Source organism: Crocodylus siamensis, chromosome 11 (genome assembly GCF_052110815.1).
Source record: "Crocodylus siamensis isolate JL-2025a chromosome 11, ASM5211081v1, whole genome shotgun sequence".
NCBI lineage: Eukaryota > Metazoa > Chordata > Crocodylia > Crocodylidae > Crocodylus > Crocodylus siamensis.
Window position 1 is genome coordinate 2,337,923 of NC_143405.1, and position 27,290 is coordinate 2,365,212.

Here is a 27,290-nt window from a genome sequence, read left to right on the forward strand (position 1 = left end):
TTGTTTTTCCACGCACATAGTGTGCACGTAGCATAGTCATTTTGTTGTGTGTCTTGAATTTCTGACACTTGCCAGATTTGCTCATCACAGCATACAAACAATCCATAGCCCATATCCTTGGTCCTTTACCCTTCAAGCACCCAGGAGTTGAGCTATACAGTTTGTCCTGTAGGCCTGAAGTTATAGGCAGGGCATAGAGGCATAAAAACTGAAGAATATGTAACAAACTTTGCAGCTCTCTAAATAAAACAGCTGAAAGAAATGGAAAGAGGAAGACGGACAGCTTCTTAAACATGCTACTTCGTGAGTGCCTGATCCCAACCCCCTTGGGTACTTCCAGATGTTCCTTTTCACTCTTTTTACAGTGAGGCGTATGGTTCACTTGGTCGGGTGTTAATCTGAGACTCCAGAGTCTTGGGCCCAAGTCCATACTTAGCCGCAGACCTCTCGATAACACTACTACTTTCTGATTTAGCCGTGCTATTATAAGGGTGAATGTTACAATTGTAAGGTGCTTTGGTACTATGGTAGGTACGGTCATATAAAGTCCTGAGAGATGCTGTGTTGTGCTGTTGTTCAAATGGTTTAGCAGAAAAGACTGGCAGATATGTTGATTAAAAAGAATTAAGCCGCATGAGCATGCATTGCGCTGGACTGCGGTGGTTTTTAAATATGGGCTCAAACTTTATGAATGGGAAAGAGCACTCAGTTCTGTAAAATTTACCTTGTAGGCGGCATTTGGTAAATTGCTGAAAGATGAGGTCAGGGGTTGCACAGAAAATGCTGGAGAGTTGCACTGTGGAGGTGTCATTACACTTAAAGGCATTGCTACCAGCAAATACATTCCAGAGTGATAACAAAAGGGGGTCAGTCCTTTCCAAGCAAATAGTTTGCCTCAATTGCAGGAATAATTTGAGAGAGAGAGGCCTAGGCTTTTCTCTGTCACAATAATTAAACATGTATTGAGGAAAAAAATGCCCTTCTTTCCAAAGCAGAGGATCTGGGAACGTGAGGGCTTTTTGTTTTAGTGGGAGGCTGTCAGGAAGTTAACAGAATGCAGAGACTGAATTGTGACGACCTTTATCACATTCAATATTTGAGCTCGTGGACGTCTGCATGTCGGAGAAGTGTGCCCCTTCTGTGTGCCTTCTCTCCCTGCCGATCCATGTGTCATTGCATCTCCATGCTTTGCTGAAGGAAGGTCCTCTTGTTTTTGTATTTGTCCGTTGTAGGCCATTGCTCTTATTCATTTTGATACTGTTTCGGGAAAAGTATGTCACCACTTCTTACTCTAATTCTAAGCCTTTAAAATGAACAGGCCACCCTCCCAGCCTGGTTATCTGAACTTGAATCAAGCATTTTTTCTCATTTCTAAAGGCAAAATAAGGGAAATAGAAGCCTATCGAAATTGCAGCTGCTTCCCTGTAGCTCTATGTGGCACAAATAAGCAGGACTGTCTCAGCATAACTGTTGTAGACGGGAAGCCTTCTGCATTTAGACCCAGAACAGAGGGGCAATGCAGGGCTCCCGGGATTCCCCAGTGGTTACATAAAGCTTGGTTAGAGGGTCCAGAGTCCATTTGTGAAAGCTTAGCAAACTGAGCACTGGGCCTTGCTTTGTGTGGTTGATAGGAGACCTTATAGAAAACCATACGTGAATCATCTAGGCCAGTGATTCTCAACCAGGGCATCCTGAGGCCCTTTCAAGGTCACTGTGAAGTGCTACATAAAATTGGTACTGGTGTTATATGTTAACACCTCCATATAAAATTCCCAAGATAAACCCGGAGATTACAAATCAGAATCCTTAATGTCAAAAGCGTTCTGACCTGTTCTGGTTTTTCTGAGTTCTTTGCTGCAGAAGAATTGCTCTATTATTTTTCAGTTATCAAAAAATTAGTAAAGGCTAAGAGCTGGGATTTTTTAAAAAGGGTCTCGAGTTTAGCAAGGTTGAGAGCCACAGACAAATGGCAGCTGTCCTGATTTCAGGATAACTTGTGCTGTGCCCTTTTTCCAAGAAGAGCATGTGCCACCCCTACCTTCCTAGGCACGGTGGCACCTGACAGTCTCCTGTTGTCTTGATGCTAGCTTCAGAGTACAAAGCCTCAGCAGGTCTCCCAAACTACAGATCCTCATCTTTTCAAACTGGAACAACCTTCTTCAAAACTGTAAGATGAGCAAGGAGTTAATGTTGGGCTGTGAATTTTGTAGGGAAGACAGGTTAAAAAAGGAGGAGAAATGATAGGCTGGGACCGTAACCACTTCCACCCTGAGAGAAGAGGGAGCAGGGAGCGAGCAAGTGCGGTAGAACCGGCTGCATGCCTTCCCCCTCCACAAGCCGTATGCCGAGCGACCGCTAGTTCAGGCGTTTTAGAAATGTGTAAATATAAATATTTATCTGCACTTTTTGTATACAGAAAAACTATTTACTAGCAGCTGAGTGACAGAGTTGAACTGGAATTTGGATCCAATGTCCTTGCAGGCAACTGAATAAAACCTATAGAGTTGGCATGCTTGGCCTAATGAAGCAATACAGGAAACTCTGTTGGCTCTGTAGCAAGATAAAGTTCAGCTGTGAACCCTGGCCTCCCAACAAGGGAAAACAGTGGCTCTTTGAAGAGGGATACAACCCGACTTTGGTTTCAAAGCCTCAACACTGCCATCATTAGATACGCATCAGTCAGTGCAAAAAGGTGCCGGGAAACTGTTCTGTCACAGCCAGCCGAACTCTGGAGCAAAGTGACTTAGATGAGAATATCGGCTGATTTTTTTCTAAAGGCCTTTCTCATCGCAGATGGTAATTAAACCATGAAATAGCTTATTCTGAAAAGTGATGTTTGGGCACATCCTATATACAGATCTTTGCATGAAGGTGTGGTGCAGCTGCACTAGACATTAAAATCTCTTGTGCTGTCATATATTTAACAAGCTTAAAACAGGAAAGTAAAATTCTTGATGCGCTAGAGTCTCAGTCTCATTATTAAAAAACATTTTTTTAAATGGCTTTTTTCAGCTAAGGATGCCCGCCTGCTTAAGTCTAATTCCGTATGTTTTCCCTGAAATCGGTCCTCTTTCAGATTGTTAGCTTGTTTTACTCAGCCTTTCTTTTGATGAATGCCTTGCAATGCTTGTGTGGGTTTGTTTACCAAATTCTTAATCTCTGTGCAGGAATCTTGCTCCGAGAGGATTTTCTTGTTACTATTATAATGGCTTTTAACTCTACTGAGGTTTATTTAACTAAATGGGAAGAGAGAAACTTATCATCTGTCTAATCCCTCTTGAATGTTTACATTATGATGCCAAGCTAAGCGCTGTTTAAAGTGGTAATTGTCTTTCTCTTTGCTGTACTCAATATGCGGTTCCTAAAGTTGCTTGAAACATATTAACATAAGCGATAATACTGTCATATAAAGTGAAAAGTTAAGTTGCTTATCAGTATATTTTGATAAGCTACTTAAATTTTACAGTAGCATTTGCAGGCTTCAAACACATGTTAGTGGTGGAATGCTGTTCACTTTATCTGTCACGTATATTGCCTCTCACTTCATTTATTACTACAAGCTGTACAGTTAGTAATCGTGGGGGCACGGATTTCTTTATGGTTGGGAGGGTGTAGGCATATTGTGTAAAAGCTTTTACATCTTGTCCAGCTGTACCAAAAAATATACTCTTATTTGTTTCACAAGGTCTCTGTGATTTAGAAGAATAATCACTGTATGCTTCATACTCTTAGCTTGCCTTTTCACTATAGCTTAGGAGAAACTCCTTGCAGTAATTGAAAAATATGAATTAAGACAAAAACTGTGCAATAGAAGCATGGTACAAAATCCCAGCCAAGAATCTTACAGTACGGACTAGTGCCTTAGCTGTCTGTCTTTGTTTGCATGCTGTGGAAAGTCCCTTAGAAAGCATGGTACTATTAGATAGACATGTTGAGTGAAGAAGCTGCATATTTTTCAGCATGTTCATGTCTTTCAAAGTTGATGCTTTGTTACCAGTTATGTTATAAATTAAGTGCATTTGCATTCTAAGTAAGAAATGCTGCTTGGTCTAAATGGAGCTTGCATAAATGGAGTGATACAGGATGCTGGAGAAGATATCACGGCTATAGTTCTGTCCATTCATTTTTAAAATATTTTTTAAAAATATGCAGATCTTATTGCTAACTTTAAAAAAGCTGAAGGCAGGATTTGGTAATAGAGCAATCTCCCTATTTTAAGGCCCCAGCAGCTACACTGAAGGCCAGTAGTGAAGCATGGTCTACAGGGAATAAAATTGACTAACATATCCAACATGAATATCTGTCTGATACGAATTCATAAGCAATTTCAGAGTATTGTAACCTAGCATATAGACAGTGACATCTTCCATAGGGATCACTGGTTGGTAGCCTGCACAGTGAGGATGACTTTCTGTGATCTTCCAGCAGGGATCTGTCTGATTAGACCTGCTTTTCTCCAGTGCCACATGGTTGGCTAGTAGTGGGCGTGGGTGTTGGGAGCTCTGCCTTGAAAGGAGCCCTGAGGCACGTTGGCTAAGCCGTGCTGCAGTGCCACGCTGGTGAGAGGGAGAGCCAGGAGGGTGGTTCATCCTTCCAGACACACCTGCCTGCCTACACAGCAAAACCTGCCAGCCTATGATTATATTTATTTTCAAGTATCTTCAAGTGGTTCTTTTCCATTTTTGTGTTTTAGTTATCTCCCATGGTTTGAAGTCTTCTATAAGCTGCTCAACGTCTTGGCAGATTATACAACAAAAGGACAGGTACTATTCTAAACGCTTTCATTTTCCAAAGATCAAATATACTAGAGGGTAAAAACTATCTATGTGGGAATTACTGTCATCAGAGAATGCCCAGAGGCTAAGTATTATGCAGCACTATAGAGTGAATTTGTGTGCCATTTGGGTACTTTAATGCAAAAGAGCTTTGAGAAGAAAATCTAATTGTGTTTCCATGAGCATATATAGACTTCAGTGAGTACAGGACAGATCTCTTCCCTAAACTTTTTTGTGGTAGCCTGAATACCGGTTTAAAACCAAGTCTGAGGCAGAAGTCTTTTCTGTGTCACTCATTCTTTTCCCCTTAAGCTTTTAGGATTCATTCTGGTGCTTCTGAATTTAAACCAAGTGAAATGAAAGTCAAGTTCCCTCACTGATATCATGTTAAAAATGTGAAGCGAGATGTTAAGGCTCAGTTCTAGGACAGAAGCTGGAACTTAGCGGTCCATAGGTTGATTGCAGCACCTACCCTAAAGCATATTTCAGGTATATAAAATAGAGCCGGTGGAACCATAATAAGTCTAGTTATGGCACTGCTCTGACTTTTATTACATTCTTCTCAGTCATGGTTATATGTTACATTTATCAAACTTTTACAAATTTGAAGAGAGGGAACACTTGCTTTCTTATAATGATGTCTCCAGCTCAAGGCAAGTAATTACTGTTATGCAGCAGTTGCTATGGAAGCTAGCCCTCCCTGGTTTCGGAGCATATGTAATGCATTGGATGGTGCCCCAATAGGTTTCTTGAAGCATAGGCAAATGTAGAAACCTGCATGTGGGAAGATGTATTTTGTTCTAAAAAGCATTTTCTATTGCAAGGATATTTGTATAGAGAAAGGTGTTGTTTCTTCGGTCTGAAATGTAATTAATTTTTGGCAACTGTTCCTTGTATCTGCAAGTACTGTAGCCCCAAAGCACTTGCAAACTCTGACCTTTCCATCTTACAGCCTGGACTGCAGGGTCATTTGATCGCTTGGTTTTCCTTAGTTAAGCTGGTCTTTCTTGTTTCAGGACTGTCAGAGGAATGAGTTTCTAGAAGTGCTTCATAAACTTCCCATTCCTGATCCAGGAGCACCTGTTCATCTCGGCGTGGTAAGTGAAGTAGAGCAGTAGTGAATTAGGGAGGCATGTTTTCATTTCTTACAATAGTAAGAGGAAAAATGTCAAAACAAATCTGTTGCCTTTTTGCAGTTTACAGCCTGTTACGTCCTTGGGGCTGGGAGCTACGGACTTCCCTTTCCCTTTAGGACTCCAAAGGGCGCCTCTCAGTGCGGCTCTAAATCGGCTCTGAGGGCCCACTCAGGAGCATGATGCTCCCGTGTGTGGGGTTCGTGGTTGTGCCTCTAGCTATTCAGTCCCTGCTGGTATATACTAGGAGCAAGACTGGAAATCAAGCTCAGGCTCTTGCCTGGAAGAGCAATGCTTTGAGCATGAACCATTTAGTTAACACATGATTTCTGATTCCATCATCCCCACTCCAGCCTCAGCTCAGTCGTTATTTCTCCTCACAAATAACATTGCATTGAAGCTTTACTTTTTTGTCACAATCTTTAATGAGATCATCCTGGAAGAACTCATGATTTTGGTTGGTGCTTAGTGGGCCTTTTAAGGCTAAAGTTTTTTTGTTTTTTAGTTGGTCTCTTGCAAAATAGCCTCATCTTCTGGGAAGTGTTTGCAAAATCAGAAAGCTCCAGTGAAAAATGCAGAGAGCACCTTTTCTTGTGTGCTTTCAGGATTTGCATTAGAGCTGCTGATGCTCAGCTGTAGCTCCATTTGTCTGTCTTTTCCCTCTCTCTGTTTCCTCCCTTTTACCCCCTTGTTTTCAAACCAGCTGCTGGCTATGAACAGCTTACTCTCATCACTTCACCCTGTAATGTCAGTCGACAGGTACCAGTTGTTTGGCCTTGCTTGGTCACCAGCTGGCCGTAGAGCCGTCCCAGTCTTATTGAGGCTTGCTGTTGTAGGAACGCCATGTCTGTCTGACCTAGATGACAGGCTGTCCCAGAAGCAGATGATCCATTGGGATGTTTCAGTTGTTTCTTACCAGTGGTTTCGAGGAATGCTGTTGGGCTCTCCTTTTCTCAAACATTTTGTGGGCAGCGGAGCAGGAAAGGATATTAAAGGACAGTCTAGGGGACAGTCTAAGGACCACTTTTGTTTTGGGCTTTTTAAGCATTTTAGTTTAGCCATTGACCAGCCAACAAATCTGCAGGAGCTTAACCAGCAGACTGCATGCTGAACACTTACCTTCATATTCCATTTCCTCTCCTATTTTTGTGTTCTTTCCAAAATGGGGAGGTAGTAGGATGCTAAAATTTGCATTATGCTGGTTGTAACGGTTTCAATTCCTATGTTCTCTAGGCCATACATTATTCACAAGGCATGGAAATGTCTAATATTGTTATACACAATAAAGCTTTGACTTGTGAAAATGCAAGAAGTGTAACATCCTAGGAATACTACAACCCAAAATAAAAGGACTGGCTTTATAATAAATCATTTAACTTAGACTGAATCATTAATTATGACGTTATAAAGATGTATAATTAATATAAAGTTCTAATTATAACATTAATGTAATAGCATTTAAAATTAATATGAATTTATACACACATACCAGGTCTCTTTTCCTAATCCTAAAAACAAGAATAATTTGCTCTATTGAAATGGCTAATAAAATAGTTTTCTGGACTAAAAAACAGTAAAACTTACCATTAAACAATGTGAAAAGGTGTGAAGCATCATGGAACTGGAAAACCTAGATGGCCATTGGTAAAATGATATCCAGATATAACATAAAAACTTGACAATTTTATACAAGTTATCCAGTTAAGGATGGATATGGTTGTTTGAATGATTTAACAGGCTGAAGGCTTTTTCTCTTTTCTTTTAAAATGACCAGAAAAACATAAAGGCAGGTCCCTTGTTTTGGCACTAGAAGGATGTTAAGAAAAAATATATAGTTTTCATCCTTCAAAGACATGTGCATGTGCTGAACTTTGCACATGATAAGAAGTCCTGTTGGAATTAAGACATATGTCTTTTCAGTGCTGGACACTAAACATTAATGCAGATTACCTCTGATACTGATAGCAGTTGCCTTGCATCTGGTAGTTGAAACCTCCATTATCATGCACATTAGTTGCTCCAGATTTATTAGCATTGTGCAGAAACATAACCATGGCTGTAAAAAGTGATAGAAATCCTATGACTAGGATTGGTGGCCATTTGGAAAGTCATCAAGAAGGAAACCTTCCTATAACAAAGCCAGTGTAGTGGAGAAATTAAACAAAACAAAAAAACACCCCCTGCTGCCCCAAAAAGTCCCCCCCCTCCCAGAAGGTTGTGTGGTGTCCTAAGAACTACAAAGGATTTGCACGTATTTGAAAATGCACATCATGTGAAACATAGGCAAGATCAGAGTCCCAACAGAAGCAACACAACTCTACTTAATGAAAGGACACCAAGAAAAGAATTATTTATTGGGTCATCTTAAATTTGTAAACTGTGCATGACTTCTTGTGGTCAAGTGACGCATCTTTCAGCATGCAGCAACAACTGCAACCAGAGCATTGTCTATGCTCTCCTCATTTTCCTCATTCCTTTATTACCTATTACAGTTTCTGGGCTGGCTTCACATATGGTAGCTAATAGTGAATGCATTTTTAGTTGTCATCATCTGCAAAGCCTAATGGAGCTATTAATTGTATCTGAAAAAGGATTCATTCCATTTTGTTTCTTCTTGCTGCATAATCATTTGATCATTGAGGTTTTTTTTTTTAAATGTCCACATTTTGCAGTTAAGTAAAACTGTTACTTTATCACATTATAGTCTGTACAAGCAGTAACGATTCATTATAGCTTATGTCTTTGATAGTCAGGTGTTTTCTGCATTCTAGGTCTGTCAGTTTGAGAGAGGTCATTAACCATGTGATGGGATTTTTGCACTCCAACTCACTGTTTGCTGCTGGGTCTGATTTTTGTTACAACTAGAGGATGATAAATATCTGCTCATCCTATATATCTTAAGTATGTGGTTTCGAAATAATTGCCTCTTCTATTAATAATTCTCGCCATATGCATGCCTGCAATTTGTGTGTCTGGTGCAGTGTGTTGTAGCATTATGAGGGGATACTTGGCAAGCTGGAGCATTTTTTTATGTATATTTTGCCCCCCCCTCCCCCCCAATTTGATTCTCCCAAACCACAGGGTTTGGGGCACATGTGCATTGTGCAAGAACTCAAACTGTTCAGTGTTCTGTCGGTACTAGAGTGCAAGCAGTAGTAAGGAGAAAGAGTAGTTAATGAAACGTATCTTTAGATTTGGAGAAAACAGTATGAGTAACATTTCTCAGGTGACTTCATAATATCCTGGTATGCACTTGTCCAGAGGAAGGCTCATTTACTCTACCAGGTGCTACAACTGCTTAGCTTTATTCATTCTCTTGCAGCCATTTAGAACATGGTGAGCGGACCATTGGTGAACATGATAATTTATAGTAGGAGAAGTGTTAAGGAGACCAAGAGCAGCTATTGTTATTGTGTCAGGGCTCTTTGAAACTTTTTGCATGGTTAAGGAGGGCACAATGAGTATTCCTTGGTTCAAGGCACAAGATAAGTGGCAAGTCATTGTTGGTCTATGGAAGTATAAATCCTTTGTAGATGCATCTCAATAATCTCAATTTCCCCATTCCTCTATAAACTGAACCATAGTATTACTCTACAGTGTTAGTCCAAAAAGGCCTTGGCCATTGCCGTATATCCCGTACTCAGTCATGGATCTTGCAGTGGGCTGAGGAAGCATGGTCTGAATTTTAGAAGGCTTTGGAGTTTTTTTCTGGCTTGTCATAAATAGTGTGAGGCTGTGTGAGTCAATACCTTTGAAGAGTAAGAATAACATATCATTTATCTTTTTAGCTACATTTGATATTTGTCTCAACATTTTATAGTTCTTTTGTGACAGAGAGAAGCAGCCAACATTTGAAATTAATGACCAAAAAACCCAACTTACTGGTAGTTGAGAGCAAATGTTGTATCGGTTTCCTTAGCAGGGCTTTGTTTAGTGGTTTACAACTATGCCTAAACACATTACTGATTCCAAACAATACAATTTATATTGCTTTTAATTGTGCCAAATAACCAATTGTTGCTTTTCTTTTCCAGCACTCTTACTTTACTGTGCCTGACATCAGAGAACTTCCTAGCATACCTGAAAATGTGAGTAGCATAGAGATCGGTGTACTTTAGAGCTGGTTTTCCTTTTGCTTTCTACAGTAGCAACGTTGCAATTTCTTTATTTTCTAAAACATTAACTATTATTGTGCTAAGGTGTGTTAAAGGATGCCTGCTACTTAACTGCTTTCTGTAGGATTAACTAGTGACACAATAAATTAGCTTTTCCCATAGTCACTGTAAATTAACCCCATAAAACTTATTTCAAGTATTCTCTCTAGAGTCAGCAATTTACAGTGTCAGATGATCAGATTAAAATGCCAGTTTAATTAAGGCCAAGTATCAAGTGAATGGGAAGTTGTGACAGAATGATGGTCTCTTGATAGAAATGCCAAGTCAAGACATTTATTTTCAAAGATGTAGCTGTTAATCAATAACTTTTCATTCTGTTTCTATTTAGGTAAAAAATAAGGGCATTTAAACAAAAGATAACTTAGCAGGAAAATTATTTATTCTGGGATAGCTTACCTTTTTAGTTTTACCATAGTTAAGCAAATGAAGCAGATCATCTGTGGCAGGACATGTCCCACTATAGCTGATTTCACGTTATTGGGCGAAACACGTCACCCATAGTCCCACATTGGGCAGAGTCCTGCTGCAGGGCAATGGGTAACATGTTCCCCCTTGCTTGGGGTTTTCCTGTGTCCCTCACTGGCTCACGCCTCCCTGCTTGGGCCCAGGCCAACCTATACCTCGCATGGAGGCACAGGTTGGTGTGGGTTCCTTCATGGGGACATGTGGGATTCCTGGTGCCCCATGCCTTCATGCTAGGACTTCTGCCAGGTCCCACTCCAACCTGATCCCGTGCAAAAGTTTTCAGGCTTAGGTCCTTCAGGCTCCCGGGTCATCTGTCTGGGGCCGCTGGAGTGTCTGGATAGCTCTGGGCTGCCCATGTTCTCTTGCCACAGAGCAAATAGAGGTCGACTGCAATAAAGCAGCGCTGTTCTATAGTCATTGTCATTGTCGTGGTGCAACAAAGGGTAGGGCCATCTATTCCTCATCCTTTGTGCTGCATTAAAAATGTGTATAAATGCAACGTCAGGTGATGTGTCTTTCTACCCTAAGTGCCCAGCAAAGAGTGGACCAGGTTGGCATTCTGGGGCTCCCAGCTCTTTAATGCCTGTCTGCAAAGAGTCTTTCCTAGTCTGTCTGCCTGATGTCTCAAGGCCTTGCTATTGGACCAGAAGGTTGAGCCTGCTAAGGTCAGATCCAGCACCACACAAATCTTCGTTTCTAGTATTAAAATAAAACAGTCTAGCCACACCTTCTAATTATGTAGTAGTTTGCTGCCTAGAGAGTTTATGCAGCAGATGTGCGTCTTCCCTTTGTTTTTTCCCACTGGAAACATACGTAGTTACTAGCTTTTCTGTAAATATAAATAGTATCATTAAATTTAATAGACATATTTTATTTTTAGAGCATTTATTTTTATGGGAGTTTGATATGTAAGGAGTAATACAGGACCCATTTCCTGAAGCTAAAAACAGCTGTCAGCCTGACTGGAATGTTTGGTCCTTTTCCCCACACCTGAAGTTTTCTGGTGGTGGCAACTTCTTATTCCAATGCCTTCCTCGATCCAATGATCTCAAAGCATTTTATGATTTTGAATTAACATGCCTTGTGCTGCTTGAAGAGGTAAGGAAGTTGTAGTATTTCCATTTTATAGGTGGGTAAATTGAGGCAGAGACGAGTGTGGAAAAGTGAATCAAATTGTGATTCGGTGGCAGAGCTTTAAGTAGGATGTAAGAGTCCTTGCTGGCAGTCTCCTGCTTTAACTAATAGATAGCAGTTTAATAGCACATACAGCACACAGTAATGATTTCAGAACGTATAGTCTTATTTACCCTCTGTCTGTTACGTCTGCCAGGGATGTTGGCTTGAGTCCTAAGGTATGAGTCAACTTCCCAAAACATTTGAGCAGGAGACATGATGAATGCTTATGAATCAAAGACTGTTATAAAAGCAAAGGCCTTGGGCCAGGAGGACTTGGAAACCCTTTGAAAGCAGAGTGTTCAGCCTACAGGGGAGGCAGCGTTATGTGATGCTTAAAAGCATCCCCTCTGAACCAGTGAATGGGCTGATAGGCCTCACAGGGAATAAGACAGTGCTGTAATGTGGACATGAGGGGTGGGGAAGGGACCTCAGCTGTTCTGGGGGAGATGCAGAGCTCACCCATAGGAGGAAAAGTAAGTGAGCAGCCAGGGCGATTAAGCAGAGTCCCATAAATGTTTACGCAGATTCATCATGTAAAGAAAAGAATGGGAAACAAAAACTCTGATCTGAGGGTTGTTGTTACAGCAGATTCTCAGCTATTTTTCAGGTCTGTGCTTAATAAATGCAGTATTTTGCTTTCCTAATGAATATCAGTGTGTAATTGCTCACTAGGGTTTTCTCTGTCTGTCAAGGTGTCTTTTATGTAGGATTGTGGTTTATATAGAGAATAGCAGAAAGGCATTAAATGAGCATAAATCTTTATAGATTTTAAACAATTGACCTGGGTTTGGGTTTTTTTTTAAATGCCACACATCATGGCAGTAATTACATTTTAAGCCTGTATTAACAAATGTTTTAGTAGTGCCAGATTTTGAAGTTGTGTGTAATGATTAATGGAGAATCGCATAGAACTCCATTTGGAACATTAACAAACATGTTGTAATTATCTGGCTTTGTGTCAGACCAGAATGGTTAATGATCCACAAAAGCATTTAGTATGGACAGTTGCATATAACAACTGAGATTTCACGTTTTCAAAAGATTTGGTTGGGTATACGAAGGATTTATGAACGCATTGTGACTTTCAGAAATAAACACGTTGGGTTCATTGCAAGAAACGCATTACCGAGACGTGTTCGGCACACAGTAGCCATTGTATTTCAGATTTGTCAGGTAATTTAGCTGTTTCAGCGATGATGAAAGTTTCCCTCTGATGCTGCTGTGATGCAGACTCCTTGCATTTTATTTCACATTGTCACCTCAAAGTTCACAATAGCCTTCATTAAAATTTGCATATATGATTTTTACTTCTTGTGTTTCATGATCTTTTTCAAGCTGTTAATTTTAGATTCCTATGTTTAATCGTTTTCAACAAATACACCCCCTTCTATGTTTTGACCCCCCCCTTCCCTTCAAAACCTCAGTGTGTTGTTATAAAAAGTATGCTGGGTTACATGTGATACACAGTTATTAGATCTCTGAAGGGTAAGTTTTAGTGTGTTATTTCAAACATGATAAACATCTCAATAAAGCCATTTTACTGTAGTCTCTTCCAAAAGGGTACTTTACAGCACTTTTTAATGAAGTTTAGACCCAATGACTGCCTGACATACCTAAATTTGTTTTTATAATACACATTTGGTTTTGCTGCAGAAGAATAGACGCGTACATCTGTGTCTCTATGCAAGTCCAGTGCTACTAAGTTTAGTGAGAAGTTCCTTGGAAAGATGCTGGAAGAGGGAAGGCAGAAATGATTTTGGTTGGGTTTTTTTGGAAATGTGCACATGCAGCCACTACCTGCCAGTAGTAATTAACTGCACAGTCAGTGAACAAATGTAGGGAGGTATTTTTAAAGGAACCTAAGGAAATTAGGGAATGGATTCTCATTGTTTGTTTGTTTTAACAGAAATTTAGTTATGTGATTTCCCTTAAAAATCCAGCTTGAAAAAACCCAGCTTTACTATCTCAGAAGAATTTTTAATGCTGAGAATCAAATATCACAGCAACTGAACTAAGTTAGAAGTCTCCTACTTTCTGTAGGTTTTGTCCCTACTCATCTCGTGACACTTGTGAGTCGGCCAGCCATTTCCAAGTTTACTACAAATAGTAGTTTACTACTTTTTTTCATAAATAAAGCTACAACTTCCTGCACCTGAATTTCTCTAGTATTGGCACATTGCCATGGAGCCCACATGTTCTACAGGTATTCTCTGGACTCAGAAATGTGTAGTTCCTTCCAGAGGGAATATATAACCAGGTAACATTTTCTACACGTGGATACATTAGTGCCTCCAAGCCACCTTCATGCTTAGGCAAACTTCATAAAATACAAACAGCTTATCAAATCCCGATTCATCTGTTAAGTCCTCTTCCTATGTTTCCTTCCTCTGATTGATTTTTTTTTTTCTTTTATACTAAAAGCTTTTTGTGCAGTTGATTCACTTGAAGGATTGTAAACTCCTTTTGCTATGCCCATATCTCAGCTAACTTCAGTGCGTGCTGCAAGTTCCTTCAAGGAAGAACAGACCTTTCAGTACTTGTAACATCTTAATTCATACCGCTTGAAACATTTTGTGTCGTCATGCACTATGTTTTGGCATCACAGAGAGATGGGTGTATGGGGGAAGCAGAGCTTTAAAGGAGACAGCTTCTGTTTAGACACAAATATCATGCTAATCAGCACAGATGGGATGAGAAATACAGAAAAAGTACATGACAGTTTAATGGGGTTTTGGCAAAATGCGTATTTTTTTTTTCAGTGTACCTGTATGTGGCCATAGCTTTCCCATGACAAGGGGTCTGGTGAGACCTGAATGATGCCTTTATACCTATCTTCATTTTACTAAGCAAAGAGACTTTATTTTTTATATTTTATTTTTTTTAAATGACCACAAAAATCTTCCAAACACCAGGCTCAGTTCTTGTCTCTAGCTCTTTCTTTGTATTTGGATGGCAAGCTGTGGAACATATTTTTGCACAGTATGAAGCTTCTTGGCAGACTCCTCAGGCCAAGTATTGGTGGTTTTAGAGTTATCTTTGGATCTGTCAAAAGTGCTAATGGGCTTTCTGAGCTTCTTTAAGCTTCTAAATCCTATTTGCTTTTTGCTTTTTTGTGCTCTGTTTTATTCTATGATGATTAAGATCCCACTTGAATTCATGACTAGTCTAATTTTGCTCTATCATGTGCTTTTTTATATATAAATATAAATCCTACCTTAGTACATCCATGAAGAGTTTACTTTAAATCAAATCCACTAATTCAGCCTCTCCTGATGAATTAAGGTTTCCTATTCTAGAATGGCTTTTTGAATCCATTTTTAGTAGAAATCAAAGGCCAGTTTCAGCTAACCTTGCTCACACTGAGAGAGCTCCTTATGCATGAAAGTACTCCATTGATTTCTGTTGGGAAGATATGTGGAGTGAGGTGCCACTTGTGTGAATAAAGGCAGCTGAATCTGGCTTTTAATTTTCACTTGCTGTCTTTTGTTTGGGAGCCATTCCACTGCTCCGACACTACCGTAATACACCCTCTTAGCCCCTGAACAGCGTGGGGGACACCCACATTGACAGAGCTTCAGGCCCGGCCCCAGGATGGGTGGGAGAGTGGGATAAAGAGCTACTTGGTGTAGCTTGTTCCTTTCACAGAGCTGTATAAATGCGGTGGTTTTGTATGACTTATTTTCCTGTTTCTAGATGAGGATGCTTTTTGCTGCCCCTCCTCATAGTAACAGCTGGGTTCAAGTTCCTAAAGCAGTACAAACTGCTGAATATTAGGACCATTATTCTTACCTTGTATTTTAATGCCTCTATATTCTCAGTAATCATAGTTGCTCTACAGTAGGCTGTGCCATTAGCAGATTCTTTAATGATTAAGTTCAATTAGAAATTGCCAGTAACTGTCGTCTTCTGTTGGATTGCAAGTAACTGAGCTTTTTTAAAAAAACTTTTGCAGAAATGTATATATACTGTATTGGTAAAGAGAACCTCTTTACCCCTACAGAAAATCTCTTCAATTTGTAGTTTACAAGTTGGGTATAATTTTTTTAAATGAGTGTTTTGGCTGGCATTAATTTAAAAAAGCTCAAGGACAGAGCGCAAACAAACTGCACACATGGGCTGACCCATAGATTTCTGCTAATAAGCAGCTTTCTGTTGGTGGTTAGACACTGGGAAGCAATCTAGATCTTTGCTGTTTTAAGATATTGTTGTTTGCAATATTTTTTTCAAAAACTCTCTAATCTTTCTTCCTAGAGAAATCTGACAGAGTATTTTGTAGCCGTTGATGTCAACAACATGCTGCATCTCTATGCTAGTATGCTGTATGAACGTCGCATCCTCATCTGCTGTAGTAAACTGAGCACTGTAAGTACTTTTTAGAATAATCTCTTCCATTGACGTAGCACTTTAAAAAGTGGCAATTATACAGGAGATCTTCTGGAGTACCAATAGTTTGAGATTAAAGGTGATTCTAAATTGTTTGTAGGGTGCCAGGGATATCATGGTGAATTTGGACTTCATTAATACTGCAAAGGACCACTCTACTTAGAAAGACACTGTATACTGAGATAAACATTGTACACATTGAAATAGCCATGAGGTGGAAATAAATACTAACCACATAATAATTGTATATATTGGCATAATTGAACAACATAAGGAATCGCAGAGCAGAGAAGCAGATGTACATTGGTGGGTCAATATCGATATGTCATACTTCATTTCTTGCTAAAAAATCTCTAGTGTTCTTTGTTTGTAATAACAATAAATGTATGAATCTGCTTGGTCTGGGGAAAATCCTACAGCAGACACGGTTTTGGCTGAGGTTCTGTGGCCTCTCAAGGGTTTGAATGAAAAAGTTCTGGTCTCGATACAGATGCCATATACTAACATTTACACCATGTTAGTGAAGCCCCTTTTCATACACTTACTTGAAAGAAAAAACAGATAAATGCTACTTTCAGATGGATCTTCTCGTGACCTTCTCTTGATGAACCCAGATGGTGGGCTATAACACATTGGCAAACTACATTTTTCGCAATTTTGTTTGATAAGGTGTAGGCTTAATGCTACTTAGGCTCCATCAAGGATCTGAAAGATGAAAGCTGCTGAGTACTCCAAAGTGCTGTCTCTTCTAAAAATGGCTGCACATCAATACCAAAAAACCCAGCTTGATTTAGTTCAAAGTTTAGCATTTTGCATTTCAAGGTTTATCAGTCAATAAGATTGTGATTTTCTATATAAAAGAAAATGTTAAGTTTTCATTCTGTTTGCTCTGTAAATGGGTATTGATTGTTTTCCTTTATGAATGATAAACAGAGGGTGGTTAACTAAATGTTTTCTTCTAATGCTGTGGTCTACAGACTTGAAAGCCTCTTTCTAAAGTAAAAACTCCCATTTCCATTTTGTATGGCATTATCTGGCCTCTTGCTGTATTTCCAAGGTCTGATTATAACTCCATCATAGACTTCCAGAAAACAGGGAAAGCTGAAACAATGTACACCAAAGACTTGAAAAAATAACCTGTATATGCTGGGATGGTGGAGGGGGAGAACAAAATCCTCTTATATTCAATCTCTCAATTGAACTATCTCAGTCTAATTAACAAAAAAGGCAGATGAGGGCAGGATTCAGTATAATCTCTGGGACATTCCGACATGTCTTAGATTTATATGATCAAAGCCTGCAAAGAGCCATTTGTGCTCAAATGTCACAGTGATGGAAGCTAGAGAAAGCCTATAGAGATACTTGAGGTTTTTGTATGTGCCCAGCATTGTTGGCCTGCTGCAGGGTCAGGTGCAGCACGCTGTAGACCCAGGCCAGGGGCGTAAATGTATTGGGGGAGGGGTCTGTTTGAGTCACAAAGGTATTGAATGAAAAGTAATGCAAATGTTAGGAATGAAGTAAAGTATTCTGACTTAGAGCAGCTATGCACTTGACTGCCTTGACGCAGCCCTTGGTAAAGGTAGGCTGGAAAGAAGCATCACTTCCTTACCTGTCACTTTGTTTTCCTTAATAAGCTCCTTCGCTAGCAGGCTTGTGTTTTTCTTCTTCCTTCTCTTCCTCCTGTTCCTCTTCCTTTGCTTCTGTCCAAGATAAAAGGCTGTCTAGCTCTTGGTGGAGGAGGGGTGTACATTCATATCTCACAACTTTATACATAAACTGCACCAAGATTGGAGTGACAGTTTCAGACAGGTTTGAAGTGTTGGGCTGGTGCCAGTGATTCCTTGCCTGCACACTTGGCTCGGCGTGTTCCAGCAGTAGGAACAAGCTGCATTATTTTATTTCAAACTGTGCTCAGCGGAAGCCAAGACCTTGTAACTGGAAACTTACCAAACTGAGACTTCTCAAAGCGTAGCCGGTGTCCTGATTTAAAAAATGAAACTCTTCGTAATTAATTTCTACCTCTTGGGGACAAATAAGCGTAATGCTTAACATTTCTATAAAAATATCAAGGAGATGAGAGACAAAAGCAGTGCTGAGAAGAATGACCCTTATGATGGAATTAAATGGTTGGTCATACAATAAGCTCGGCAAACGTATTATGAATTAAAGGAGCAAGCTAAGAAAGATGCAGGGGTAACTGAATGGCGTCTAACTTATTAGCTGTTCTGTGTTTGTTGTTTATAGTCTCAGACTGGGGAAGGGCATTGCCTTTCCCTTGGTTTTTTCCAAATGGAAACACAGTTCACTGCTCAAAACATTTAAATGCTGCTCTGTGAATTTAATTTTACCAAATTCAGAAGCAAGTTGTAAACATTTGTGTGGTCTAGCTCCTTGTGGAAAGACCAACTTAAACACACCTACCTGACACATGCAGTTGTCAGTGGCCTCCTGGTTTTGCTGTGTATGTTGTAGCAAATGCAGTGGAGGCCAGTATCTCTCTTAACCAGGTTTCTGGGTTCCAGCATGGCTTGCCCTTATAGCCCTGCCCAAATAAAGTATGCTAGCTATTTGCTCTAATGCAGCTGGCAGTATCAAATACAGTAAAGTATCCAAAGTAAGCAGCCTAATAGCTCTAGGAAAAATTCACAAATTGAATTGAGTTTATGGCCCTACCTGGCTACTTTTCACTGAGGTTTATTTTGTCCATAACTTAGATATTCCCCAGTCTTAAGCAAACATTAGTGCCAAGAAGAAATATTGTTCAGGCATAGTACCCATGTCCCTCCTGGGAGTGGAGAGCTGGCCAAGTGTATTTTACAGGATGCTCAAAATACGGTTCCTTGACTGTTCTAACAAGGTCTGATGTTTGAAAGATAAGTAAATATCTTCTCTCCCCTGAAAATGTAGCATGTGCTTATTGACACGGGCTCTTTGCTGTCAGGATTGGACGGGGGGCAGTGCAGGCTCCCCCCCTTGCAGTTCTGTAGCAGCCCTTGTTACAAGTCTCCCTGTTCACCAATTCTTCCTCCTGGGAACATCATACTCCTTCCTTCTCCAACTCTGCCAGAGCACCTGAGTCTTCACCTGCAACCATGTCCTGCAGTAGTAGTCTTACTCCATTACAGTGTTGTCTTACGCTGTTAAATTTGTCTTGAGAAATCTAGTGGAATGGCTGAGCTCATAAGCACTCAGAAGTAGCTAGTTTTTTAGTATAAACTCCATTTTTAAGTCTCAGGTTTCACCCTTAGTACAGTAATATTTGTATGCATTGATGCATCTAAAGTCAGACTGTGAAGTATATTGGAAATTGCTCCACCTTAGTTTGAAATCAGTGGCTGATTTTTCTGAATATGACACTCTCTTCTGTTTGATTTGCCTGCATAGAGACTTTTGAATTTTAAATTTTAAATGAGTTGCAAAAAGCAAGTGGTACTAGGGATCCATTTCTCTCTCAAATGGCTGCGTGTGCGCACAGTTCTCTAGCAGCAGCTGTAGGAAGCTGAAGTAGTTGAACTGATCTCATTTTTAGTCTGCTGGATTGCTGTGGTTCTAACAGCCAGTCATTTCTCAGATTGTTGTTTTATTAACCGCTTGTTTTCTGTATGGTAGTCACTAATCAGGTGAGGTCTCCAGCTAATATGCTATTTCTTTTTTATGAGCCGTTATCTTGGCAGAGTTGAAGGGCGCTACTGGAGCTTACCCAGGGTGGTATGCTATTTGGATTCATGCCAGGTAGCAAGGTAGGAGTACATTTCAGAAATAAGTGACAGCTACTGCTCAGATGCCTGTGATGTTGAGCATTGTCTTTTAATCTTTTGTTGCTGAGTTTTAAATCCTAGGATCATGAGCCTGGAAAGGACCTCTTGGGTCACTGAGTTCAGTACCGTGCCGTAACAGGCAACCACATAATATAATCTTAGTGTCAGAAAATAATCTAATAGCTGCTCATTGAAGCTATTTTTAAGTACAGAGCCACCTTAAGCAGTTCTTCCCAGACATCTTGGTGCCCTGTAGAGTGGACACCAAAATTAGGGCACATACAAGACAGCTAGTGTTAGACACATGAGGGTGCTGGGCAGAAGCTAAGATGTTGGCCCCTCTTTCTTCCCATCTGCTCATAGGATAACTTTGATTCACTTAGCATAATGTCATCCCACATGCCTCATGGCCCCCAGCTTTTGCCTTGGTTGCTTCCCCTAGAACTGGCTCTGGCATCTGGGACTTTCACAGGAACATAGGGGTGCTCTTTTGGAAACTTGCCACTTTCTGACTGCTAAATTGGGTATTGTGCTGCTCATCTGCTTACCCATTACTACAGTCTTCTGCTGCCTCATGATAATTCTGACCATTTAGGCTGAATAAATAAAGATGTATAGAAGGATGGGTGGAAAAAAGCCCTCTACTTCACATTACATGGCAAGAGTGACTTTTAGGGGGGAGGTATGGTATATATAAATTAAAGTGATCTGATCTGATGAGAGAATGAACTTGGGATGAACAGAGCACTCGGGGCAAACAGGAGCATACTACAAGCACATCACTCTGGTGACACGGTGTGAGCCACTACATTTCAAGCTGCCCTTCCATTTTGAATGATGGAAAAACTTTCTTTAAGAAAAAGTGTCTTTTTTTTATTGTGGCGCTAACTGTTACAAACAGGTTTGTGATGGATGAAATGAACTGTGGACTCCTCCAGGGAGTTTCAGCAGGTTCCAAAGGTTGAGAATCCTATTCAGTCATTTCAAAGCACCTTTCCTTGTGTTAACTTGTACAATGGGGGTGCCATGAAGCAGATGTGACAGTGAGCCCACCATGTGTGTTGTCAAGGTTGGGGGGGGGCAGGGAGGGGAGAGAACCTTGGATTTCCAGCCTTCTGCTTTAACCATTGGAGAAGCCTGCCTAATGGTTTTTTTTCATCGCAAGTCATGAGAGAGAGCGCCTGCAAGCAGGCCTGGCTTTCCTAAAGAATGCTGCAGCAGGAGGTAGGCTTGTGCTCGCAGGTACTTGCTTATCCACCATATTCCTGAAAAGCCTTTTTCTTCTAGGTCTACGGTTCAAACCCTGTTTGCAGTCTTTCATGGATCTTTGGGCTTAGTGCATCCAGCTGCTCTACTTCACCTTTTCCTTTAAGGATTTTACCTCTGGGGTTTTTATCTTGGAATGCTGTTTTTAGGCCCCATATTCCAAAGAAAAGCGTGTAAAGGTGGTGGAGAGCTGAGACCCAGAGGAATGCTGCTGCGGCAGTGACTATTGTAGCAAAGAAAGCCTTAACAGCAATGGTGGGGGGGAAACTAATGTAGTGGCGCGGTGTGCGCACACTGACAAACTTGATCTCACAGGGTCTGGGAGGGTTTGTTAATGCAAGTGACAGTGAAATGAAAATTATTACAGACAGTTCCAGACCTTTTACTCAGATTTAGGTAGACTTTCTTCCTTTCTCTCTTGATTCAGTGTCTCAGTGGCATAAAATGGATTTAAATAGAAATTGGCTACTTTTATTCTGCTGCTGTCTCAGGTGCTGGTATTGCATTATGAATGTTATACATGGTTTTGAGGTAGGCATGTCATGTTTATGGTATTTCATGGCTTGTGCCTAAAATAATCCAGGTTTTTTAAAGCTGGTGGTCTCAGGTAGCTAGTATAGGGAAGCGGAGGATACAGGAAGTAATGTCCCAGGTGATTAACAATTTTATATGTTATTACCAGCCTCAGGTTTGTGATGTGATGCTTCTGATGTCAGGCAGTGTGGCCTAAAATACGGATGCTATTTTATGATAAATTGTGGAAAATTAGTGTAGTCAGTAATGAGTCCTGCATGATAGTGCAGCCACTCCTGAGTATTTTCACGGTCTCCTGGTTGGAGATGAATATTATTAGTAGAAGTTAATTTATTACAGGGATTAGTCAGATTTAGACTGGTGACAGTGCTTCCTTGGCATACCTCTTTAAACTGACTTCAGTGGCTATGATATCTTAAATTAACTTTAACTTTACCTCATGAGGTATTGTGCAAAATTCTTTCCTCTTTCGTTTAGGATTTTTCAGTTTATACATGCCATTGATGCACAGGTATCATTTGGATTTGGTTGTTTCATCATTGTCTGGCAAAATCCTGAACCAAACAAACTTAAATGGAAAAAAAAATGAAGAGAGTTTTGTGCATGGGATGAAGTTGCAACAGAACGCATTTAAAGGAACTTTTTCAAGTTTTAATTTGCAGATACCGCATCTCTATGCCATGAGCCCTTTGATCTCTTGGAACCTTCTATTGTGACATTTCTGTTGCTCCAAAGCCTCCCTAGAGCTCTGAATGTTCAGTGTTAAGGTAAGTATTAGCTTTGCCAGAAAGCCTGCCAGTGTATTTGGAGGAGCAATCAAGAGCCTGCCAAATAAAAGCACTAAGATGCAGTGGGATTACTAGCAAACCACAGTATAATGTAGGACAGGAAGACTTGAAAGCTGTATTGGATGCTCAGGCTCAAACTTGATGGGTCTCCAGGAAAGACCAGGTTTGCAAGGCATCCACACAGATTTTCTTTTACGCCTGGGCCCTTTGGGAAAGAGCTGACTGCCTCATGTCCTCATTTGATGTGCTTCCAAAACAGTTTTGTCCTAAAAATATAGTACAGGAAAACGTCATAGCAGTTCCCAAACCAGAAAAATTACTGGAAGAGCTTCAGAGCTAGTTGGCTTATCTCTATCCTCTGTGCCCCCTAGACAAGCTTTAGGGAGAGACTGATTCTAACATGCATCAATGAGGCTATTGAGCCATAACTGCCTTTTGTTCAAGCCGGTGTTAGATGAGGATGGTGCACTGAGATCAAATAATTCATTTAACACAAAACATCCCTGGTGGCAAACCTCCAGTAACAGAGATGCCACGTAAGAAGGAATGCAGTTAGCATCCTGTTTCCCAACATACAGGGCAAGCCCCTGTTTTGCACAGTACTGTAATTTATCTACCTGAAGTACTTTTGTGAACAGGCCCAGAATATTCAAATGCTTAAGGGCAAAATATTTTTGGGAGACATTAAATAGGATTGATAATTGCTTCCTGATGAATATTCATTATGACTAATGACCTTAGGCAAATTTTACACATACTGACTTTCTTATTTTCCCACTGAGTGTGATTTTTGATAGGTTCATTTTCTTAACTTACACTTAAAATAAAGATTCACAATACCTCTTTGTTGTACATCGAATGTTTTAAAGATGATACGAAATCAAATATGCATGTTTCGTTGTTAGCCTTTAAAACACTGCCTAAAATGTATGCATATGTAATATGCATATAGGATCTAATAGAAGTAACTCTCTCCAGTATGCATTTGTCAGAGGCTGTGAATGTTTATAGAACAGCTTTGGAATAAATACAGAGTAAAGGAACATAAAACACTTTCCTAAAAGAAAGACTTTGGGGGAGGAATTACTTGTGGAAATTGTCTCACCCATAATCCTTCCTTTGACTTGATTATATGCACTCTGATAACTAAAAGCTTTTGTAGATCAAGAAAACAAGAATTTTCATGATTCTTTTCAGGTATAAAAATATCATCAGATTAAAATCTCCATTTCTTATGCTAGAAGAATAAATGTAACTGTACTGCTCTAGCCTACATGGAAATGTGACCATGTTACTACTAAATCAGTAGCTGATGATATGATGTGACATTTCAAAAGCTCGACTTTGTAAGTGACAAGTGATTTAACTGTCCTCACATTCCACTTCATAATGTATTAAAGGTTACAGGGAAGTATTAATGTATAACATTAGTCTGAAGATAAGATCTGTGTCATTTTTATTACTCGAAACAAGATTTTGACATTAGCCTATTTAGGTTAAATGTTAATGCTACAGCTCTCCTTCTGTCCCCCAAAAAATGGGACTTGGAGAGTTGTAAATACATCAACAGTGAGTTTTAATTATTCAAATTGACCGATTCTTTTTTCCCCACTACCTGGAAATGTACTTACAGATACAAAGGAGTACAGATGAAGTGTTAGTTGACGAACGGTATTCTCATCTCAATGCATGGTGTATTCTCTCTGTGAATTTCCATTAATATTAGTAGGCTTTAAATGCAAAAACTCTAGGCCTCAGGTTGAGAATATGCCCCTAAATGTGATTTTTCTTAAATATATTCATCTTGGCATTAAGGAACAGAAAATAAACCTTGATCATATTTATGTGTGTTCATCCCCATTTGCAAGTATACCACTTGCAAATGGAGATGAGCAGATAGCTTTAGAAAAATATAACCCAGTCTTTTGGCCAAACCCCAGATAGTTAAAGGGCGTGGCTGTGCGTGTGTGTCTGTTTAATGAGCACAGCAGTGGACTAACCCATGGGCCTGTCAGAAATTCTTAAGAATTAGAACTTATTCGGTATATGTACAGTGGTTTTCCCTTTCATAATACTAATAAGAGATGCCAGCATGAGCACTGTGGACACCATTGCATTATTACTCCTCCATGGTACACCAAATCCAGTGTGGCTTGTGTGTTGGTTGCCACAAGTATTTTTTTTATGGGTCATTCAAAAATGATGACCCTCCCACCCTACCCTGCATTGTCTCTTAGTAAGAAACAAGAAAATTGCTTCTAATGTTTTGCATCTCAGTTAGAACTTGCTTCTAGAAACTGTCTTCATTTTAAAGTATTTATAGAAAATGTTGTGTTTCCCCTCCTTTAGGCTGTTGCTGCAGTCTTTCTCCTTTACCCTTGTGATATTGTGATCAGCAGTAAGTGTGTGACTCTCAATGCAGATTTATTGGAAAATAGAGATCTTGAGACCCTAATAACAGAGACAGATGGATATTTAATGCCATAAAACAGGCAATGATTCATGTTCCATCAAATCTGTGAATGCTTTTCACAGGGCTACAGTATTAGGTTCTGTAACTACTGTAGATTATTTTAACTATAGTAATGTTAAATATTCTAACATCTCTTGTCTAGTGACAGGGTACAGTGTAAGGTTCTGGCTTCCCAATTCAGGGATTTATATCTCGGTCATAAAAGTCCACCGAGGGCTTGTACTTGGCATAAAAGGTCTCAGCCTGGGAGTGATTAAAAAAAAAAAATTTGAAAAAAATCCGTCTATTTTTTTTTTTTGAGTTGTAAATTATAAAATCTATTTTTATTCATTTTCATGGTGGAAAAGCAACCATAATAAAACAGCCACTCATGGGGCTCTTGCATCACTGCGGTTCTTGGGCTGCATCAAGGCGCACAGAGCCTCAGCTTCTCTCCAGAGAGTTTCAGCGGTTCCTGTTTTGCAGTCATAGCTTATCCAGATTTGCTTTTTCCCCAGACTGCAGTAGATTTGAGTCCATAGGCTAAAAAAAGAGATGTGCTTTAAAATATATGCTCTGCCTCCATTCTTCATGCCCAGTCAGCCCCGCTTTAACGCTAAAACCAGATTTTCTTGCTTGTGTAATAAAAGTTATTCATGTGTTAAAACAAGCCAACAAAAGCTGCATTGAAAGTACATTAAAGTTCTGGAATAAAACATGGGCAGAAATAGGTTCACAGTTGAGACCGAATCCCCCAACATGGAGGCCTTGTGGGACAGCCACTTAGGTTTTGGTGTGCTGTAGGATAAGCCTTAGTTTTATTCTTGAAATTAGATATGATGACCTGTTTGCTCCCCTAGATGATTTTCTTTGCCAAGCTCTGACTCCCTGTTGTATAATATAAGTGTAAGTCGTCTGTCCAGTTGCAAATGATTCAGCTGATGGGGCTTCTCCTGCTCCATTTTGGAGACTACTTGACAATCTAATAGATTTCAGCCAAGACGTGTCTTGATATTCATCCTAACTTTTCCTGCACATCACTTTGGACACTTTTACACATGCTCCAGGGGATGGTGGGGTGGGGAGGGGTGGCACTTTAATTAGAGTACTTTAATTGAAGTGTCACCACGCCTCGTGTATCAGCATCCCCAAGGTTAAAAATGGTGGCAGAGGAGCTTGAACTGGGGTTCACAACACATTCCATGTTATTAGTGTCCTCAGTAAATGTCACCAGCATCCTCCTTGCTTCTCTTCCAAATTATTAATGAAAGTTTTGAATGAGATTGCAGTCTACATTGGAACCGTTCCCTTAGCATCCCACGAGGCTCCTCCCATGGTTTGATGGCAGTGTATCTTTACTACTTGTGGTCCTTCTAATTCTCGGTTTCTGTCGGTGTTAAAGCCTAGCTGAATTAATTTTTAAAGTAAGAGTGTGACTGTCAGTACATGACATCCAAGTAGATAAACTCTATCCTTTGCTTGCTTCTTTGGTAATTCTAGGTAAAGTGACTTAGTTTTTTATATGATTTTGTTTTAAGGGAACCCGTGCTGTTTTCACTGTGTTACCCTGCGCCCCTATCAGACTAATGACACTACCAGGTTCTTCCCTCCTATTTGTGTCATAATTTCATTACAGTGGTATGTTGCTTTATAGATAGTAATTGCCAGGATCAAGCTTTTTCTGCCTTTAATACTTTTCTATTTTTTCTCCCCTTTGTTTTCTTTCCCTGGTTTCTATTGTTTGTGGAAGACTCGGAGTATTCTCTTCAGGTTTTGTTTGTTGAATGAATTATTGTACTCGGCTATTAACAAAATTAGGTCAAACAACAATCATCATTGTAAACCAGTGTTACTCCACCCACCAGCGGCCTTTGTTAAGAGTACACTTTTGTGTTGTGCAGTTGAGAGATTCAGGGACAAAAACACAGTTGACACTTCTGGTTTTTTGCTAGCTATTTCTTTTAAGCTTAGCTTTTGTCTTGCTGATGATCTGATTTTAATTTGTTTCTTTCAGTTAACTGCCTGCATTCATGGGTCTGCAGCTATGCTCTACCCAATGTTCTGGCAACACGTTTACATTCCCGTTCTGCCCCCACATCTCTTGGACTACTGCTGGTAAGGCTGTATATCACTTAGACATGCAACAGTTTTATGCATCTCTACGTTTTAAAGCTTAAGTTTTTCTATGATGCAACCATTAATCTAAAAATAAATACGTATATTAAATAAGTGGCTGATCCAGTCAGTCAAATACAATGTTTTTGTAGCATACCAGTGCTGTTGTCTAACACAACATGTTCACATTGAATGCTTTATACAAATTTGGAATTGTAAAATACACTGTTACTACCTAGACTTTATTTTAGTATTAAATTTGGAATCAAA

General features: G+C 39.9%; 1 protein-coding gene across 8 annotated transcripts in view; it reads left to right on the forward strand.

Moving 5' to 3' along the window:
* DENND1A (DENN domain containing 1A) overlaps positions 1 to 27,290 on the forward strand; it is a 283,149-nt gene that overhangs the window by 129,337 nt on the left and 126,522 nt on the right. For 7 of the 8 annotated variants that reach the window (XM_090023062.1, XM_090023067.1, XM_090023063.1 and 4 more), the window contains 5 exons: positions 4,694 to 4,763; positions 5,792 to 5,872; positions 9,943 to 9,996; positions 15,976 to 16,086; positions 26,920 to 27,020. In XM_090023062.1, coding sequence (XP_089879188.1) covers positions 4,694 to 4,763; positions 5,792 to 5,872; positions 9,943 to 9,996; positions 15,976 to 16,086; positions 26,920 to 27,020 — 417 coding nt within the window. Of the gene's footprint in view, positions 1 to 4,693; positions 4,764 to 5,791; positions 5,873 to 9,942; positions 9,997 to 15,975; positions 16,087 to 26,919; positions 27,021 to 27,290 lie in introns of those variants that run through there. The other variant, XM_090023070.1, reaches the window with a different exon arrangement.